We start from the raw sequence: 20,128 nt of genomic DNA, 5'->3' as shown, positions 1-20,128 counted from the left end.
AACAAGAGAACGATCAATGATAATTCTTGTTTGACAATAATGATTTAGTTTTAACTACTGTCGCACACGTGCGAGTAGGAGGCAGCTAAAGGGTCTGAGTAAGTGTAATAAAACATCTGACTGGGGGGTGGCGGAGTGCGCTGACTGTCCATCTTTCTCAGGTCCCTACAGACCTTTCCCGGGAAACCCTGCAAGGTTTCAGAAGATGTCTCTTCCGAAGCCGGCCCCTTTGCTGACGTCACTTCCGAAGCCGGCCCCTTTGCTGAAGTCACTTCCTCTCCAGACCTTTAAAGCCTCCATCTTGGGCTACTATAGTCAGTTCTGTTTTGGACTCTGTGATATGCACATCGTGTTTTTGATACAAAAAACCCTTTTGCTGCTGGGAAAAACAATATATGGGTGGCTGCCCCAAACCTTTATCATGTCTTGGACTCTTAATTATGACACTACTAAGAATCATAAATGAAGAGAATGAAAATCAAGAATCAGGCAGGACTAGCACTTGCGTTTTAAACATTTAAACAAAAGAAGCCGACAGTTTCACGCATGCGCTTTAACACTCCTGTTGAGTTTTTCTGAATCGACTTGTTCGTACTCATGAACTGATTCAAGGATTCACTGAAAAGAGTTGTTCAAAAACAAGAAGTCGCCCATCACTAGCTCCAACTGTTAGATCATTAATAGATTTAGGGTTCACATACAGTACCTTCAAATCTGTCTTGAAATTAACTCCTGGCTCCACCGCTCTATAAGACACGCTGGACTAGAAAGGCCTTGTGTGTTATTAAAGACCCTCTGCTATCCTGCAGTCACTTTTCTCCCTCATCCATTCAAGGCCATTAGCACTCTGACCAGTAGATTTTATCTTTAGGTCAGTGAGGTTTAAACTAAACAACCACTGCATGAGAGTGCATGATGTGGGTTCTTGTATCTATCTGCTATAGTCTTTAGTGTATGATGTTGTATTCATTGCCTGTTGTTAGTATTGCACTACCATCACAAGTGTGTGGGAGTCATGAAAGGAAGATATGGACAGACGACAAACTTGAGCAACCACCGGGTGGAGCAGCAGTAACACCATTAAAAGGAACGATGCCTCAAGGTGTGTTTGTGGTTGCCGTAAATCTACTATTTTATTTAGTGTTCATTTTCTTTTCTTCATTTTCAACCAAATTACTCACAGGTTTTGTGAATCACCAGTACTACTCCTCCGCTTTCCTTGCCAGTCCCACTTTTCTTTTATATAGTGCCATGATCTTGATAGTAGAACATGCTATACTTAACTGCAGTGCCAGTGAACTCAAACAGAATGTAGTAATGCCCTCTTGAGCCAATTTGAGTTGGTCAGACTTTATGGTAAATGTATGAGTAGTTCAAGTAGAGACCTCCAGGGGGCAGCACAACACAGAGGCCGGAGAGGACCTTTGTTTACTCACTGGCTCTGAAAAGTCAAGTTTACTGGTAGCCCTGCTGGTAAAGACAGCCTTAGACCGGCTCAGCTTGGCTGTCAAGAATTTTCAAGCATAAAAAGGGACTTTCTAAAGCAATGCTTCCTCAGAAAAGAAAAAAAACACACCTTCCATTCAGCTAGGTATCTATACAAATAATCCGCAAGGAATTTCTTACACACATGTTGACAGATAATAGATGGAAACAAACACACAGAAAAGTGTACATGCCGGGAATGGACGGGCAGGCAGATGTGCAGATACACACACATTAAATCAGACAGACAGGCACATGAGCATACACACAGAAAAAATGGAGACACACTACAGGCTTAGCACAGTCACACACAGAATGACAGACAGATGCAGTCATGACACAAACACACTCACACCAAATCATAATGAATACAGAGAGACCAACATACGATCACAGTGAAGACAAACTGGCAGACTTGCAACCACAATTGAAACAGACAGATGAACAGACTACAGAGGACAGGCATTACACAAATACGCTGAGTGACACACAGATGGACACACATGCAGTCACATTACAGACACGCACAAACACAATAACAATGGAGACACACTGGCATACATACTGCCACAATGGAGACACACGGACAGATTACAGACAGACAGACAGACACACATGCAGTCACAGTGCAGACAAACACCTACACACACCCCAAATCACAACGAAGACAAACTGTCATGCACATAGCCACAATGGAGACAGACAGACTGATAGACTGACAGACCACAGATACCAGGCATTGCTCAAACATGCAGAGTAACAGACTGACACACAAACCAAACTACAATGGAGACAGACTGGCATACATGCATCCACAATTGAGACAGACAGATGGACACTGCACAAACACTGAGCGACATGCAGACACACACAAACAGACGCATATACATGTTTAAGTCCAACTTAAAAGTGTAAGAAACGCTTACAGATACCAAGAGCTACACTGATATTACACACAAACCAGTGTGTTTCTTCGTGCCGGTCCCAAGCCCAGATAAATGGGGAGGGTTACTTCAGGAAGGGCATCTGGTGTAAAATTTTGCCAAAGCAATATGCGGACAACAATATAAATTTCCATACTGGATCGGTCGAGACCCGGGTTAACAACAACCACCACCAGAACTGTTAGCCAACAGGGTGCTGGCGGAAATAAGCTACTGTTGGCCGAAGAAGAAGAAGGGGGAGACATGTCCGGAGCCAGGAGGAGAGGAGGAAAGTAAAGAGAGTGGAACTGAGGGTAGGAACTTTAAGTGTTGGCAGTATGACTGGTAAGTGGAGAGAGTTAGCAGATATGATGGAGAGAAGGAAGGTTGATATATTGTGTGCAAGAGACTAAATGGAAGGGGAAGTAAGGCCAGGTGGATTGGAGGTGGATTCAAATTGTTCTATCATGGTGTGGATGGGAGGAGAAATGGGGTAGGAGTTATTCTGAAGGAATAGTATGTCAAGAGTGTTTTGGAGGTGAAAAGAGTGTCAGGCACAGTAATGACTATGAAGCTGGAAACTGGAGATGTGATGATGAATGTTGTTATTGCACATGCGCAAGTTGGGTGTGCAATGGGTGAGAAAGAAGATTTTTGGAGTGAGTTGGATGAAGTGATGAACAGTGCCCAAGGGGCAGAAAGGAGCGGATTTCAATGGGCATGTTGGTGAAGGGAACAGTGGAGACAGGAGGTGATGGGTAGGTATGGTGTCAAGGAGAGGAATGAAGAAGGTCAGAGGATAGTGGATTTTGCCAAAAGGATGGACATGGCTGTGGTGAATACGTATTTTAAGAAGAGGGAGGAACATAGGGTTACGTACAAGAGTGGAGGAAGATGCACACAGGTAGATTACATCCTATGCAGAAGAGTTGATCTGAAGGAGATTGAAGACTGCAAAGTGGTGGCAGAAGAAAGTGTAGTTAAGCAGCATAGGATGGTGGTCTGTAGGATGACGTTGGAGATCAAGAAGAGGAAGAGAGTGAGGGCAGAGCCAAGGATCAAATGGTGGAAGTTGAAAAAGGAAGACTGCAAGGTTGAGTTTAGGGAGGAGGTGAGACAGGCACTGGGTGGCAGTGAAGAGTTGCCAGACAGCTGGGAAACTACAGCAGATGTAGTAAGGGTGACAGCAAGAAGGGTGCTTGGTGTGACATCTGGAAAGATGGAGGAAAAGGAAACCTGGAGGTGGAATGAGGAAATACAGGAGAGTATACAGAGGAAGAGGATGGCAAAGAAGAAGTGGGATAGTCAGAGAGATGCAGAAAGTAGACAAGAGTACAAGGAGATAAGGCAAGGTGAAGAGAGAGGTGGCAAGGCTAAAGAAAAGGCATATGATGAGTTGTATGAGAGGTTGGACACTAAGGAGGGAGAAAAGAACCAATTGGCTAGTCAGAGGGACCGAGCTGAGAAAGATGTGCAGCAGGTTAGGGTGATAAAGATGGAAACGTACTCATAAGCGAGAAGAGTGTGTTGAGCAGATGGAAAGAGTACTTTTAGAGGCTGATGAATGAAGAGAACGAGAGAGAAGAGGTTGGATGATGTGGAGATAGTGAATCAGGAAGTGCAATGGATTAGCAAGGAGGAAGTAAGGACAGCTATGAAGAGGATGAAAAATGGAAAGGCTGTTGGTCCAGATGACATACCTATGGAAGCATGGAGGTGTTTAGGAGAGATGGCAGTGGAGTTTTTAACCAGATTGTTTAATGGAATCTTGGAAAGTGAGAGGATGCCTGAGGAGTGGAGAAAAGTGTACTGGTGCCAATATTTAAGAATAAGGGGATGTGCAGGACTGCAGTAACTACAGTGGAATAAAATTGTTATGAGTCACAGCATGAAGTTATGGGAAAGAGTAGTGGAAGCTAGGTTAAGAAGTGAGGTGATGATTAGTGAGCAGCAGTATGGTTTCATGCCAAGAAAGAGCAACACAGATGCAATGTTTGCTCTGAGGATGTTGATGGAGAAGTTTAGAGAAGGCCAGAAGAGGTTGCATTGTGTCTTTGTGGACCTGGAGAAAGCACATGACAGGGTGCCTCAAGAGGAGCTGTGGTATTGTATGAAGTCGGGAGTGGCAGAGAAGTATGTAAGAGTTGTACAGGATATGTACGAGGGAAGTGTGACAGTGGTGAGGTCTGCGGTAGGAGTGACGGATGCATTCGAAGTAGAGGTGGGATTACATCAGGGATCAGCTCTGAGCCCTTTCTTATTTGCAATGGTGATGGACAGGTTGACAGACGAGATTAGACAGGAGTCCCCATGGACTATGATGTTTGCTGATGACATTGTGATCTGTAGATAGTAGGGAGCAGGTTGAGGAGACCCTGGAGAGGTGGAGATATGCTCTAGAGAGGAGAGGAATGAAGGTCAGTAGGAACAAGACAGAATACATGTGTGTAAATGAGAGGGAGGTCAGTGGAATGGTGAGGATGTAGGGAGTAGAGTTGGTGAAAGTGGATGAGATTAAATACTTGGGATCAGAGTAATGGGGCTTGTAGAAGAGAGGTGAAGAAGAGAGTACAGGCAGGGTGGAATGGGTGGAAAAGAGTGTCAGGAGTGATTTGTGACAGATGGGTATCAGCAAGAGTGAAAGGGAAGGTCTACAGGATGGTAGTGAGACCAGCTATGTTATATGGGTTGGAGATGGTGGCACTGACCAGAAAGCAGGAGACAGAGCTGGAGGTGGCAGAGTTAAAGATGCTAAGATTTGCATTGGGTGTGACGAGGATGAATAGGATTAGAAATGAGGACATTAGAGGGTCAGCTCAAGTTGGATGGTTGGAAGACAAAGTCAGAGAGGTGAGATTGTGTTGGTTTGGACATGTGCAGAGGAGGGATGCTGGGTATATTGGGAGAAGGATGCTAAGGATAGAGCTGCCAGGGAAGAGGAAAAGAGGAAGGCCTAAGCGAAGGTTTATGGATGTGGTGAGAGAGGACATGCAGGTGATGGGTGTAACAGAACAAGATGGAGAGGACAGAAAGATATGGAAGAAGATGATCCGCTGTGGCAACCCCTAACGGGTGCAGCCGAAAGAAGAAGGAGGCAGACAGACAGATTGAAATACACACACTCATTAACAAAGAGCTGCTCTGATACACACACACACACAAACACACTTAGACTGACAAACAACAGTGCAGTCACAGACACAAAAAACACACATGCAGACAGGCAGACAAAAAGAGACACAGTCTGTTCAAACAGAATAAATGACAGACACACACCCATGGAGAGACACACCTGTAATCACACACACCCTTAATTCAAACATGAAGAGACTGACAGACACAGAGCTACAAACACACACACAAATGGAGGTGGACAGATTCATATTCATGTGAAGCGTATGAGCCCATCAACCAGGTGCCCAGATGTTTACAGGCACAAAGATCATCAGGAGCAGAGACAGAGCAATTAAACACCCACTGACAACACACACACACTATAATATAGATATACAAATTATTATATATCATTATGTTATAGTCCTGCTGTCCACCACACTTCTTGGTCATTTATTCCATGTGTCTGAGGTTCTTTGCATGAAGAAAGTTAAAACAAACATTCTGTAAGGCTGCCTGTCTTTGCTCCTGATCATCATTGTGGCTATCAGCATCTCTGGACACCTGGTTGTTGGGCTCACTTACACTGTGTACCTCATCAGTCCATTTAAGTGTTCATCTCTGTGTGTTTGTGTGTGTTTATAGCTTTGCTATGACTGTCTGCAGAGGGGATATTTGTAGCTCTCTGTGTACGTGTGACACCAATGTTGTCTTTGTGTGGAGATCTGAAGGTCTCTATTTTGGACAATCTCAATGAATAGGATTGATGAGCTTTGCTGGGTTAATTGGTAAGTTCTCATATTAATTGTTCTAATGTTTAGGTCCTCACAAGGACAGAAGGACAGCCATACACACACACACACACACACACAAACGTAAACATGGATGTAAACACAGACAACCAAAACAATACAAACTTTTAACTGATTCAATGAAAGACAGCCATGGAGCGTGGAGAGCTACAGAGAGACACCATGACACATACAAAGCTACAACCAGCCTCTGCAAAGGACAAGAGACAGACAGATGAAAGTGCAGAGCTACAGAACATACAGATATGGAAGTGGACAGACTGTGTTTAAAAAGTATCAGCCCACCAAACAGGTGCCATCGACATTGACATGTGGAATAAATGACCAAGTAGTGTGGTGGAGTGTAGGACTTTAAGAAGGACCTTCATACATTGACTTGGCTATTTCTGAGAATGTTGGTGAACAGGATGGATGAGCTTGTTGGGTTGAATGGCCTGTTCACAGCCCCTCACATACACCTATACCAACATGGATTCAACACAACACAGACAATCAAGACAACACAAACTGTTAACTCAGAAACAAACAATGAGACACTCATGGAGAGTGGCAGTGAGACACACAGACACAAATGTGCAGCAACACACACAAAGCTACAACTATCCTCTGGAAAGGGGACAGACAGGTGATGGTGCAGAGCTGCAAACACACTCCACTCTCAGACAGACAAACAGACAGTCAGTCTCTCACAAACACACACACATACACACTCTTAGGCTTTTAGATTTGCCTGACACACAAGGCACATGTAGATACAAATACAGACAACCCGACAGACACAGCCAGCGCCTCTGACCGCCCTGATGGTGCCATTACCTCTGTCCAGCCAGTACTTGACATCCACCTCCCGGGTGTAGATAGCCTCCTGTGCCTCGGCACACACGTTGTGGATGTGGGCACTGAGCTGCGAGGCCTTGCTGAAGTTTACTGCCACATCCATGGTGAGAGGCTCCACTCCCCGCTGCTCCTCAGCGATTCGCACTGCTTGGGGATTTTTCTTTCAGTAGAAGAAAGAAAACACAAGTGAGATTCAAACAAACTGCTCATAAACTTCATGAAATGAAACAAGTTATGAAGGGACCACAGATGGTTTTAGGATGCCATTAGATTCACAAGTTTAGAAATTAGATTTACCTGCCGGAGCTTGGCCATGGACTCGCTGGGAATGATCTCATTGGGAAGGAGTCTTGTGAGGAAGCACAGCGCCTGGTACTGGTTCTGTCCTCGCTCCAGCTCCCCGAGGATCAATGCACGGAACAGCTTCACGTTCTGCAGAGAAAAAAAAAAAAAGAGAAAGGAAACATGAAGAAAGGGCCATCTAAATGAACGAGAAACAACAGTCAGAGGGCACAGACTGAGGAATTCCAGCAGACCAGACCACCTAGGGCTCAAGGATCACCTAACTGTCTTCCTTACTGGACCTAGCATGATACACTATCAGCACCCTTTCAAGTTTTCACGGACAGAAAGTGCCTGAGGCCACACCTGGCATCACAAGTGCCTCTGCCACCATATTAATGGCCACACTTAAATCAAAGCCACACCTGCAGCAAGGCTGCCTGCTAAGTATTACACATGCCAGCCTCCTCAGCTGGAATTCTGACCCACCCCTATGATCAGCGATGACAGGCAAGGAGATGACTGACACGGCTTATCTCCCTGGGTGCCACCAATTATGGCTGGAGAGCTTAGTGACAGACGCAAGCTTAGGCAAGTGCCGCGCTGACAGCCATGGGAACACAAGCCACCATTCACCTCAGTGGCTCATGAAGAAGTAACCCCAAGACGGCACCAGACCACTGTGGGGAAGTGACACTTTCTTTATCACACATAGACGCCATCCAGCCGCACAAACCACTGCGGTGCCAACCTCGCTTCCTGTGGCATCTGGCTTCTGCTCTCCAGAGGAAGCCCTCAGCCTATCAACTGTAACGGGTGGAGCTTTACAGTAAGGTGATTGTGCAGGTGTGCTGCACAGGCCAGTGTGTGAACACCCAACACAATATGTCACAAAGGGATGCACAATGCAGCACTCCCTCCCACTCGAACAAAAGGGCAACAGCGGGGCTTAAGATGTCCACAGACTGAGTGGGAGCAAAGTTAAGTGACGCCGACACCACAGCCCAAGAGCCGGCCTGATGAAAGCAGGAGCTCAATGAAAGGCCTGTTCTGCAAAACTCCCGGAGATGGGGCGTGAAAAAGCACACAAGAGCGAGCAGGAGAGCGGAAGCAAAATGAAAGGCTGGAGCCCATCCAAATCAACTCGCAGCGTGTCTACCAGGTAACTCGACTGCTGGTACAAAATGCGATAAGCAGCGGCAACCCGCAGATCCTGCGCCACTGGGATGGTGTCACGCACCACTGATTTCCATAATAAACTGCACCTGGCAGGTCTGCCTGATAGGAAATGGAATTCTCCAAAACAGCATCTTGGGGCAGGAATATTATAACAGCCTCAGCTGCCGCTGTCAAAATATGCCAGTCTTAGACTGAACCTCTGGGCCTAACCTACTGTTCAAAAAAACAAAAATAATAATAAACTCATCACGGCAGCATGAGACAATCAGACGTGTAGAAGGAAAAGGAGAAGACTGTCACGATATGACAGGATTAGACACCGGACAGGAGTGGTGGCTCTGAGGCTAGCGATCTGCACTGGCAATCAGAAGGTTGCTGGTTCGAATCCCGTAAAATGCCAATAGGGACTCTGCTCTGTTGGGCCCTTCAGCAAGGCCCTTAACCTGTTTTTGCTGAGCGCTTTGAGTAGTGAGAAAAACGCTATATAAATGCAAAGAATTATTATTATTATTATTATTATTAAAGGTTTAGAATTACTGACTCCCGGCCGAGGTGACAGAATGCAGATGACTGATATCTGACAGGATCAGAGTCTCACGAGGCAGAATGGGAGGATTTAAAGTCCAAACTGCCTCATTGATACAAAGGATAAATCTTGCAGGATATCATCTAAAATGTTGTAGGAACAGATTAACAAAAACCCAAACTATGAATTAAAGGGTAGCTGTGTATGTTATCAAGAACTTAAAAAAAGACATCTACAAAGATGAGAAATATAAATGAGTAGAAGGATGACATTCACCGACAGGAAAATTAACAACAGCTGTGCAAAAAATAATGCAGAGACGCCCCAAAACTCCAGGTACAAGTCACAAGGTGAAAAGACTGTGTTATTCGAAGGGAAATACGAGGGATGTTCAAAAAGTTTCCACACTATTAAGAATTTCAAAAACAAATGACATCACTTTTCTACCATGTCCCCTTCGTTTGGAATGCAAATTTTCCCAGCGTTGTACCAACCTTTTAAATGTCCAATTACTACTCCTCCCGCCATCACTGTTTCCAACAAAAATATAAAAGTGCGGAAACTTTTTGAACGTCCCTCGTACCTTCAATCAGCCTTCTATCTTCCATAAACAATACAATTCCTTTCTTTGCTGTTCTTTTCTCCTCCTCAGATGAGGCAGAGAAGCTCTTTTTCAGCTTGGGTCTGGAACTTCACTCACGGCAGCTACCCACGATGGCACCCACGTATCCCAAAAGGGCCACCCTTTGGTCCTGTTGGTGTACACATGGGAGTCCCACCAGAAGTTTTGTTTGAAATGTCACAATTAAGAAAAGGGATAGAATGAAAACCTGCAGCCACTGCGGCCCTCCAGGACTGGAGTTTGAGACCACTGTCCTAAATCCTTTTCAGAGGTTCCTTCCTGTATGACATGTTTTTCCCCCCATCTTGTATTTATAATTGGTGTTCCTTTCCACCATGTAGCACACTTCTGCACTAAACTCTATATCCCACGTGTTCATTCAGTTCTGAAGCTTGTCTTTCTTTGCTGCCTCCTCAGTGTCTGCCATTCCCCCAAGTTTAGTGCCGTCTGTGAATTTCACAAGCTTGCTAGCTGTAATGAAATGTATATCATTAATATTAAAGTAACAGACCATGGCCAGACCCCGAGGAATGCCACCTATGACCTTACTCCATGTGAGGTTTACATCACGAAGATTTGAAGGTTGCCCAAGATCTGCCTGGGTTAGTCTCACGGGGCTAAGGCTGTAAATGAGTGACATCTGAGAGCAATGAACTCCCATGAGGCAAAAGGTCAAATTACCAAGATCTGGTAGCTTCTTTATTTCCTGGCATTCTGCTGATCCTAATTGCCAGAATGAGACTCCCAGTATCTAATGGTATGGACCACCAAAGTATGTCAGGAACAGAGGTAAATATTGAGTTTTTCAAGGTCTCACACAAATAACAAAATACGTCAACCTAATGCAAGGTCTTTGAGATGTAGTAAGAAAACTGGACTACTGGAGAAGACCAACAAAGAAATGTTGATAGTGAAACTGATAGAATTCTAACTAAAGAAAACCTAACTTTGAGGTAAGGTTGTTATTTCAGATAAGGAGAACAGAAGTTTCAAGATAAGGTTGTTCTCCTCACTGATCATGGTGCCATGTAGATTACCACATGAAATAGAATTTCACTTGACCCCGGACACGTGACAGTAATGGCCCTGTGCTAAGAAGGAATGTCAAAAGTAACCAACATCTGAAAGGATCAAACTTGTAGGAGGTAAAGAAGCAGACTTCTGATATCCAACTGGATTGTGTTACAAAGTGGTAAACATGAGGACGACTGGAGATCTGACAGAACCAGATTCCACAGGAAGTAAATCAGTAGATCAGGTCTTATTACGGAGACGTGACAAGATTACAAGAATGCCAGAGTGTTAAGGGCACGTTAGCAGGATCTGAGTGCGCGAGACTCTCAAAAGTCACAGGTGGAGATTATCAAAAATGAAAACAGCAGGTAGAGCCCAGAGTAGTAAAGGAGCAAATGACGAAGATCTGACAGGATCAGACACCTAACAGATAAAGGTACAAATTACTGGCAGGACATAAATAAGTTCAGATTTCTTAATGGTCTCAGGCTCTGAAGAGGAAATCTGAAAGGAAAGAGATATGTGACATGATCAGACTCCCTTATAGTAAAGATGCTGATTACAGAGATCTGGCTGGAAGGTAAACTGATACTCTGGAAAGATCTAGCTGACGGAGAGCACAGAAGTCAAGGAGTGACAGGACTGACTTGCTTACAGTTCACGGAGAGGTCTCTACTCAAAGATTAAATCTACAGATGACCAAAATCTAACAGGATCACCCCTGAAAATGTAAATAGACCATGACTGGGAAGACAAGTCTCTCAAAAGGCAGAGCCGTACACCTACTGTAACCCGAGGCAAAACAACAGGAAACAGTAATGATTTGGGGGATTAACCTTACAGAAAGACAGCTAGACGTTATGGAGGTCTGGTGAGATCAGACTGAAAGGAGGCCTAAGATGAAAGACGGGGAATTTTGGACTGAAATCATTTAAGACTTAAAGATGCAGATTACCAAAACTGGACAGTTGCAGATTCTCAAACAGAATCTCTTTAGATTGTAAGGATCTCTCAGGATATAAAAATGGAAGGACACGGATGACCCATGAGTTCAGACGGTAATGCTTCAGGGTATTTACTCCTGATAAAAACCACAAACGGAGAGTAAATTTAAGGGAGGCCAAAGTAACACTGAATGGTTAAAATGGAAGGCTTGAAGAAAAAGCTGCAAACCCATCAAGATCAGCCTGCTCAAAAGAACACTGAAAAATACTAAGCTCAGGAGATTGCAAAGATCTCACCATTTTCCACAAACAACACAGATGGACAACATGACCTAACAGTATTGCGGTTCTTGGTGTTTAAGGTGCAGGAAACTGCAGTGTGATGGGATACATGTTTCACAACTGGAAGGTTCCACGTACAGAGATTCAGTTTTAAGGGAACAAAGCGCAGTTCTTCTTCCTGATCTCTCAGACTATCGTGGAAGGAAAGTCTGGCATAGAGCCCCGTGGGAAAACATAAGCTTTCAGAATCACACACCTACAAGTGAGCAGAGACACCTTGTTTGGCAACTCTATACTTTCTGCGGTTTGGACAGCATTGATGTGTAAGTGTTTATAGAGAAGAGATGGAGCCGCCACTTGTTTCTGCACTTCTGCGCCCTGATGGCTTGAGCGCATGACGAGAGAGGGCGAACAGTTGACAAGTTGCTAGGCCTACTCACAAAGACTCGAGTTTATTCAAGGAGTGACCAGCCAAAGAACTGAGCATCTACAAAATGAGGCACTTTGTCCCCTACAATACTTTTAATGCTGGATGAACCATCAGGCACCAGTGGCCATAAATGGGAAGCTGCTGAACTGGGTGTGAGACAGCACACCTTCAAATGCAAGTCCATGACTTACCACAGTGAGGCGCATTTCCATCTCTAGAGTATGCTGCTCCTGGTGGTACATTACACGACTTCTAGTCAAGAGGGGGTGCCAAACTTGATGACTGCAGTTGTTAACCTTGTTGTTGGAGTAGGTCAGATGACTCTGCGAGGTCTCCTCAGCACAGTTCCACATTTCCAAAGTATCGCAGGCTCACTCATTTTTCTGATCGCCAATAATGTATGGCCTAATGATGCCAGTGCTATACAAATGGTTTCTGGGCATGGTGAATTTAGCTGCAGTCTCCACATTTTTTTTTTTCCATTTTGTTGTTGTAGGTAAAACACAAGACATCAGATAGACGAGGGTCCAAAACACTCACATTTCTTATTCATCATACTGCATTATGTGCATTGTACGTCCATCTGAGTGCTCATTGGTTGTCAGTCCCCCAAACCTACGACTAAAGACAATATGGGCTGAGTCACAGACTGGTTGGAGCGAGTCACTGCATTGTTATGGGAGCATACGCGGACTGTTCATGACTCGCTAAAATTATATGAATAAAGTCTGCGACTGTCTGGAAAAGTCATGTGATGTGACAGGCCCTTTCCCCACTCAATCTAACATAAAGACATCTCAGGACTGAAGCTCTCAGCATGCTGTATATAATTGAAAAATGAAAGATTTCGCTCACAAATTGTTAGGTAAGGAAATCTCCCAATACAGTCTCTTACTCAGCCTGTGTGGTGTGAAGAGATCTCCGGTACAAGACTCTCATCTTCTCTGTACGTGTAAATGAGCACCTCTCTTACTTCTGCCCTATCAGCTTAACAAATCAATTTACGGGAGCAGGAGTTTCACCTTCAGATGGACACAAATCAAGGTTTTACTGCACTGACAAAAAATACATTTGAAAGGGTGTTAACTGCTCGGTTTGACTTGGAGTTCGAGGTTAACACAGAAGTGACATGACTGATGCATTAAAAATCATGATGAGAATTATTCAAGTGAATTGAGACAGTTACTTTAAAATGAGTTTAACAAAAACACAGGGGCACAGTTGGAAATTTGTTAACAGTACATTTTGCACAAACATTAGGATGTATTTCTTCACACAGAGAACTACGTCACCAAGAAGTGTGGTAGACAGTAGGACTTTAGGGGCCTTCAAAATAAGTAAATAGGACTGGTGAGCTTTGTTGGTCTGAATGGCCAGTTACCATCAAGAGTTTTCATGTTCTAAAATCAAAAACTTGTATCCAACAATGAATTCCAATAACCCATAATAACTAATGCAAAACTCTGCTCTAAAAAAGAGCATCACACAATTTGGAGACATCCACCTTAATAAAAGGACAAGTCTCACTGTGTGCATTTGGTTGCTATGTCTCTGTTATTCCAACAAATATTGCATCACAAACATGAACACTGCTTTTACAAATCCCATACCAAATGGCACAAGAGAGACATATGCATTGCATTTGTCATTCCAACAGATGGTACATCACAAACACGAACATTGCTTTTACAAATCTCATAGCAAAAGGCGTATAACAGAGATTTATGCATTGCATTTGTCATTCTAACAGACGACACATCACAAACATGAATACTGCTTTTACAAATCCCATACCAAATGGCATAACAGAGACATATGCATTTCAGCAGATTTTATATATTATATATACACACACATATATATCATATATATATACTGTACATATATCATTCCAACAGATGGTGTATCACAAACAGTAACACTGCTTGTAGAACTCCCATACCAAATGGCATATAACAGAGTCATCAGCATTTTCATTCCAAAAGATATGCAATGCATTTTAGTACTACAAATGTTTGTGATGTACCATCTGTTGGAATAACAAATGCAATGCATTTCATTACTAAATGCGTTATAAAAACACATTCCAATAGATGGTGCACTGCAAACGTTAATGTTGAAATCTACGTTGAACAGTGTAGCCAGTTTAGTAAATAAATGCGCACTGATGGATGGTTTTTTGTGTTTTTAGTGGCTGCAAAACAGAGTAGTGTGCAGAGCTGGTCCCTCACCCAGGCTAGTGATTGTCACTCAAAGCACCTGGGATGTAATCCAGCTCCAGAGAATTAAGACTAAATTACTTTGGCCAACAAATAGTTAGAAGTCCTCGAAAGAGTTTTCCAAGTCAAATTTCACCCAAAGTAAGATGAGGTGATTAAGTCCATTCTGTGCCACTGCCAACCGCATATTTAAATATGATGAATATCTTCTGGTAATTGAGCTCCAGGAATGTCAAGTGAATCTCCGGTTCGGTAAAGACATTTTATAATCCAGTTTGTAAACTTTGTGTGAAGATTTACAATCCAGAGAACTGCTTTCTTAACAGCCAAGCTAATGTTAATAAATGACACCTGAATTAAAGGAACAGCATTCACCGTAAAGCGTTTTATTTAATAGTCCATGTAACACATAATGGAGCGCCTTCACTCTAAACCAATAAGCTCCCCACTGAGCCATTTATATGATTCTGCACCACAAGACGGCTGGGCAGCACTTTGGTTGTCTGCCTTTTATGTTTTGGACAGGAACTGTCATTTGAATATGAAAATAATTCTATTACCTTACTTCGGTGATAGGGAGCACAGTGGCGCAGTGGTAGTGCTGTTGTCTTGTAGTAAGGAGGAAAACACTTCAGCGGATCGTAAAGACTGCCCAGCAGATCATCGGCTGTTCTTTACCCTCTCTGGATGAACTGCACAGCTCTCGCTGCCTCAGGAAAGCGGAAAGCATTTTAAAAGACTCCTCACACCCCACTCACGACATGTTCTAACTGTTGCCATCAGGCACAAGCTATAGGAGCATCAAAACAATGACTAATAGACTGAATAAGTTTCTACCCTGTTGCTATTCGGGCACTGAATGCCATCTAATCACCTCCAATGCAGCTTGTGCAATAGTGTTCACGTGCAATTAAGGTCTCATGTTGAATGTTCGTGTTCTACCTTATTTCTTCTTATCCTATTGTAATTATATTTATTTATATTTTGACACCGCAGGGACTGCACCTAATTTCGTTGTATTTGTTACAATGACAATAAAGATGTTCTGATTCGGACTGTGTGAAGGTTGCACAGTGTGCTCCAGTTTCTCCCACAGTGCAAAGACAGGCAGGTTTGGTGATCTGGTGATACTAAATTGTCCCAAGTGTGTGCGAGTGTGTTCATTGTGAAGATTTATTCCTGCCTTGTATTCTATCCTTTCTAAGATAGGATCCAGACCCCTGTAACCCTGCTCAGGATGACACAGGTTTAGAAAATGGTATGGGTATGGTATGGTACTCCGGTTAGTGGGCCTGGCACACAGACACATGAAGAATGTGCAAACTCCACAGAGGCAGCATCGCTAACCACTGACCCACTATATTACCCCCTTTTTTCCCCTTAGTGAAATCTGGTAAGGTGATGACATCTCCAGAAAGAGACCATCTCACCACTACCTTTACAGTCACGGTATTTCAAGAGGATGTACTTTGTTGAACAGCCTGTAGGGTGATGAAACATTCAGGCCAAGTCCTTCACACTACCAAATCTTGATTTGTGCATCTCACTGCCTGGTTTATCCTTATATATAATTTGATACTATTCGTATGTATGGTGTTCACGTCAATACCCCGTACGTATGGTGTTCGCATCCTCAATACCCCGTACGTATGGTGTTCGGATCAATTTGATACTATCCATATGTAAAGTGTTTGCGTCAATACCTCAATAACTCAATACAAGTTAGAACCATGCAATGGGACTCTGCCTCTGTAGTTAGAACATAACGTGGCAAACGCGGACGCAGTATTGCATGATTGGCTAAGAATGTTCGAATGCTTCAGTGACGCCGCTGGAAAGCCGAGTATAGTAAGTCGGTGTGGGTTCGAGCAGATAATAGTAAGTTCGATTGGTTTTTGGAATGTTGGTTTGGTGGGGCGTACTTTCCAGGACTAACATCATCGACTGACTTAAACCCTTCGACAGCTCCGGAACCGTAAGTAATTTAAAACGTATCGCCATTTGCTTGGTACGTCGAAATCTATCTTTGGGCCGTAGGGTTTTGGCATCCGTCCTTTTGACATGTATTGGCAAACTAAGTAATGACGGCTGGGTATTAACAACGGTCACTGTTTAAATTTTAGCCGATTTCAGATCTAAAATGACCACGCCAACATAATTATTACTCCGACTCTGATTAGAGGTGTAAAATCCGGTTTGTTTCGAAAATTTGTTTGCCAGAAAAAAATCAAATGAGGTGCGCTGAAGAGCCGAGTTCATGTCTCGCAGCCCCGTTTAAACAGCAAGCTCTTCATTACATCGGCCGAAAAAGGTCCATTTTAAGCACAAATCAGTGCCACGATAACAAAATCATTTCAAGGACTTAAAAAAACAAATTCTTTGCAGAGAATGTGTGGATTTCACAAACGTAGAATTTGCAGCCAGATTCGATCAGGCTCCCAGTCGCTAGTATAGTAAAGGAATATTAGTACAAATTTTATTTACCCACTCAGTCGTAGAGTAACACAAGCTGGACATTGCCTCTTGGCCAAACTGTTCTACTTTACGAGAACTATGACAACAAATGTCTCAGCTCAGACCGCTTGCAGAAATGGGAACTTAAGAACAAGCCTTGCTGGCAAAATCTAGGATAACAAAAATCTTCACAGATCGCATTCTTACCCTAACAAAATCTAAGCCTCTCTTCTAAAATCCACAGGATAATGACATCTTGACAGTCCCGTATGTATAGTAAATGTCCTTTATGAGCAGATTTGTGACAGGGTAGAAGAATCCTGACAGAACCTTTCATTTGATCTCTGGTGGGCGACGGGAATTTTAAGGACACATCTTATCTCAGGCCTGTCAGGGTTAGACAGAGAGAGAGGGAGAAAAAGGGGGGAAATTGAACAGTAAACCTCTCACCTCGGGCCTGTGAGGTAAAGCAATGATGACAAGAAGCACATCTTTAATCGAGCTCTTGATAAAAGCAAATCTTTCCCCATTTTTACTTGGAAGTCATTTGGGAAACTGGATCCTCCTTTTGCTTTCCAGTCGAGTTGTCTGGTAGAGATGAAGAGGTGTTGGAGAGGCCAGCAGGAGTCACTGACCCTGTGGCTGAACGTGGATCTCAATGCCCCAGTGGAGTGATAGGGACACAGTGTTGTAAATATAGAGCCGTCCTTCGGATGAGACATAAAACTGAGGTCTTGACACTCTGTGGTCATTAAAGAGATCTGAGCATCCTTTGTAAAGCGCAAGGTGTACCCCGATGCCCTGGCTCAACTGCCCGCCACGACCCAGTCATTCTGGCCCCCCAATCAACCCCTGTCTATAATTGTCTCTCTCTCTCTCTCACACCTTCACCCCTAACAGCTAATGTGTGGCGAGCATACCGGTGCTAAAACGTCCGCCGTCGCATCAGGTGGATGCTGCACATTGGTGGTGGTTGAAATGGCTCCTCACTCACTAAGTAAAGCGCTTTGAGTAGCGAGGAAAGCATTTTATATAAATGGAAAGAATTATTATTTTTATTATACCAGTACTGAAAAAGTACCAGAAAATGCACATTTTAAAACAGTACTGGTGCTGTTCCAGGATTTTCGGTACTGGAAGTAAACCTCAGCTTTCCTCTTAATCCACCTGCGTCTATTGGAGTTTTGAAAAAAAAAAAAATCTGTTTCATAGCCTTCACAAAAGTACACACTTTAACACAATCGGAAATTTACAGGGGACCCCCACCACCTTCCTTGCTTTCTCACAATTGGGACAGCACAGCTATCAAGAGGTAATCTATGCAGCACAATGGCGTGGCACACCAGGGAGGTTGGAGTAAGAAGGTAAGAAGGGGCAGTCACTTGCTTCAGAAACGTTTTGCTATGCTACCGGTACTGAGGCTCAAATCTGGTAACAATAGCAAAGTCAAAATTTTAACAGAATATCAAGATAGAGATTCACTCAGGTTTTTACAGGATTGACATTGAGAGTTAGTAAGGCATTAAGAATAATAAATATTAACAATGCAGCCTAGTAGTATTCTAGTCGGATTGACTACTGCAATGCGGTGTTCACTGGATGTTCAAACTGTTCTTTCTACAGCCTCCAGTTAATCCAAAATGTTGCTGTAAGAATTATTACAAGAACAAGAAAATACGAACACATAACTCCAGTTCTTAAATCCTTACACTGGCTCCCGGTTAAATTTAGGGCAGATTTCAAAATCCTCCTTTTAACATATAAAGCATTAAATGGCCAAGGGCCAGCTTACTTGTCTGAACTTATCATGACTTACAAACCTGAGCACACATTAAGATCTCAAGATGCCGGTCTGCTTTTGATTCCAAGGCTTAATAAAATAACTGTGGGAGGTCGAGCTTTTAGTTACAGGACCCCCTAAACCGTGAAATGGTCTGCCTGCTACTATAAGAGATGCCCCTTCGGTCTCAGCTTTTAAATCCCGGCTAAAGACTCACTACTTCAGTTTAACACACCCTGACTAGAGCTGCTGATTAACTGTACAGACTGTATCTCTGTTGTTAGTCATTAGCACTAAAACATAAGTAACATGGTAGTTAGAATTTGTTACTAACACTCACCTATTCCGTTTCTCTTATCAGTACTCAAATGTGGCACTTGGTGCCATGGCCAACCTGCCAAGTTGTTTTGCCTGCCTAAAGATAAAATCATCTCTGATGGAGGATCGCAGGAATAATGGGGTAGAGGGGTCCTTTCATCGGATTGGCTGGCCCAGCGCTGTTTCAGCTGTGGAATGGCCAATAGGCCGAGGCAGCTTGACGGCCGAGGTCTCCAGGACTCTGAACAAATCCAAATCATATTATGTGATATCATCTACTGTTAAATTCTCCTCCATACTTGTAATATTTTTATTTTTATATTGTATTGAGGATTACTTGTGTTATGGTCGATGTATTGTATTGACCCCCTTCTTTTTGACACCCACTGCATGGCCAACCTACCTGGAAAGGGGTCTCTCTTTGAACTGCGTTTCCCAAGGTTTCTTCCATTTTTTTTCCCTACAAGGGGGCCTGGCAAGAGGCAGGCTCTATAAAGCCCATTGTGGCACTACTTGTGTGATTTTGGGCGATGCAAAAATAAATTGTATTGTAAGTGGAGTCTTTCCCTTTCCCACTAAAATCGCAGTACGTGAACTTTACTCTTACAGTAATGGAAGGTGGGAGTCCTCACCCTCACCACCACATTGTTGAATGCCACCGTAAAGGGTGATGGGATGAGTAAGAGAGTTCCCAGGTAAATGCTTTCACAAGTTGGTCTGCAGCCAACAGGGGGCCTGTCCCGTCTTGAATATACCCATTTTCGAGCTCACTGCCTTCATCAAAACAAAGTTCCGCAAAGACTGATAAACGTAATCCATCATGAACAGATAAAGAGCAGTGGGACAGTTAAGAGGAACTGATCTCTCCCCAAAAAAAAAAAAAAAAATATCTCTAAAGTGGGTGTGG

General features: G+C 43.5%; 1 protein-coding gene across 1 annotated transcript in view; it reads right to left on the bottom strand.

Moving 5' to 3' along the window:
- The window catches only part of LOC120535971 (out at first protein homolog), a 48,359-nt gene that overhangs the window by 5,357 nt on the left and 22,874 nt on the right, over positions 1–20,128 (bottom strand). The window contains exons 2-3 of the mRNA XM_039764217.1: positions 7,469–7,603; positions 7,151–7,331 (exon numbers count right to left, since the gene is read on the bottom strand). Of these exons, the coding sequence (XP_039620151.1) occupies positions 7,151–7,331; positions 7,469–7,603 (316 nt within the window). The remainder of the gene's footprint in view (positions 1–7,150; positions 7,332–7,468; positions 7,604–20,128) is intronic.

This window comes from Polypterus senegalus, chromosome 9, assembly GCF_016835505.1.
Source record: "Polypterus senegalus isolate Bchr_013 chromosome 9, ASM1683550v1, whole genome shotgun sequence".
NCBI classification, from domain to species: Eukaryota; Metazoa; Chordata; class Cladistia; order Polypteriformes; family Polypteridae; genus Polypterus; species Polypterus senegalus.
Note: the sequence above shows the minus strand (reverse complement) of the source record. Positions and strands in the feature narration are given on the sequence as shown.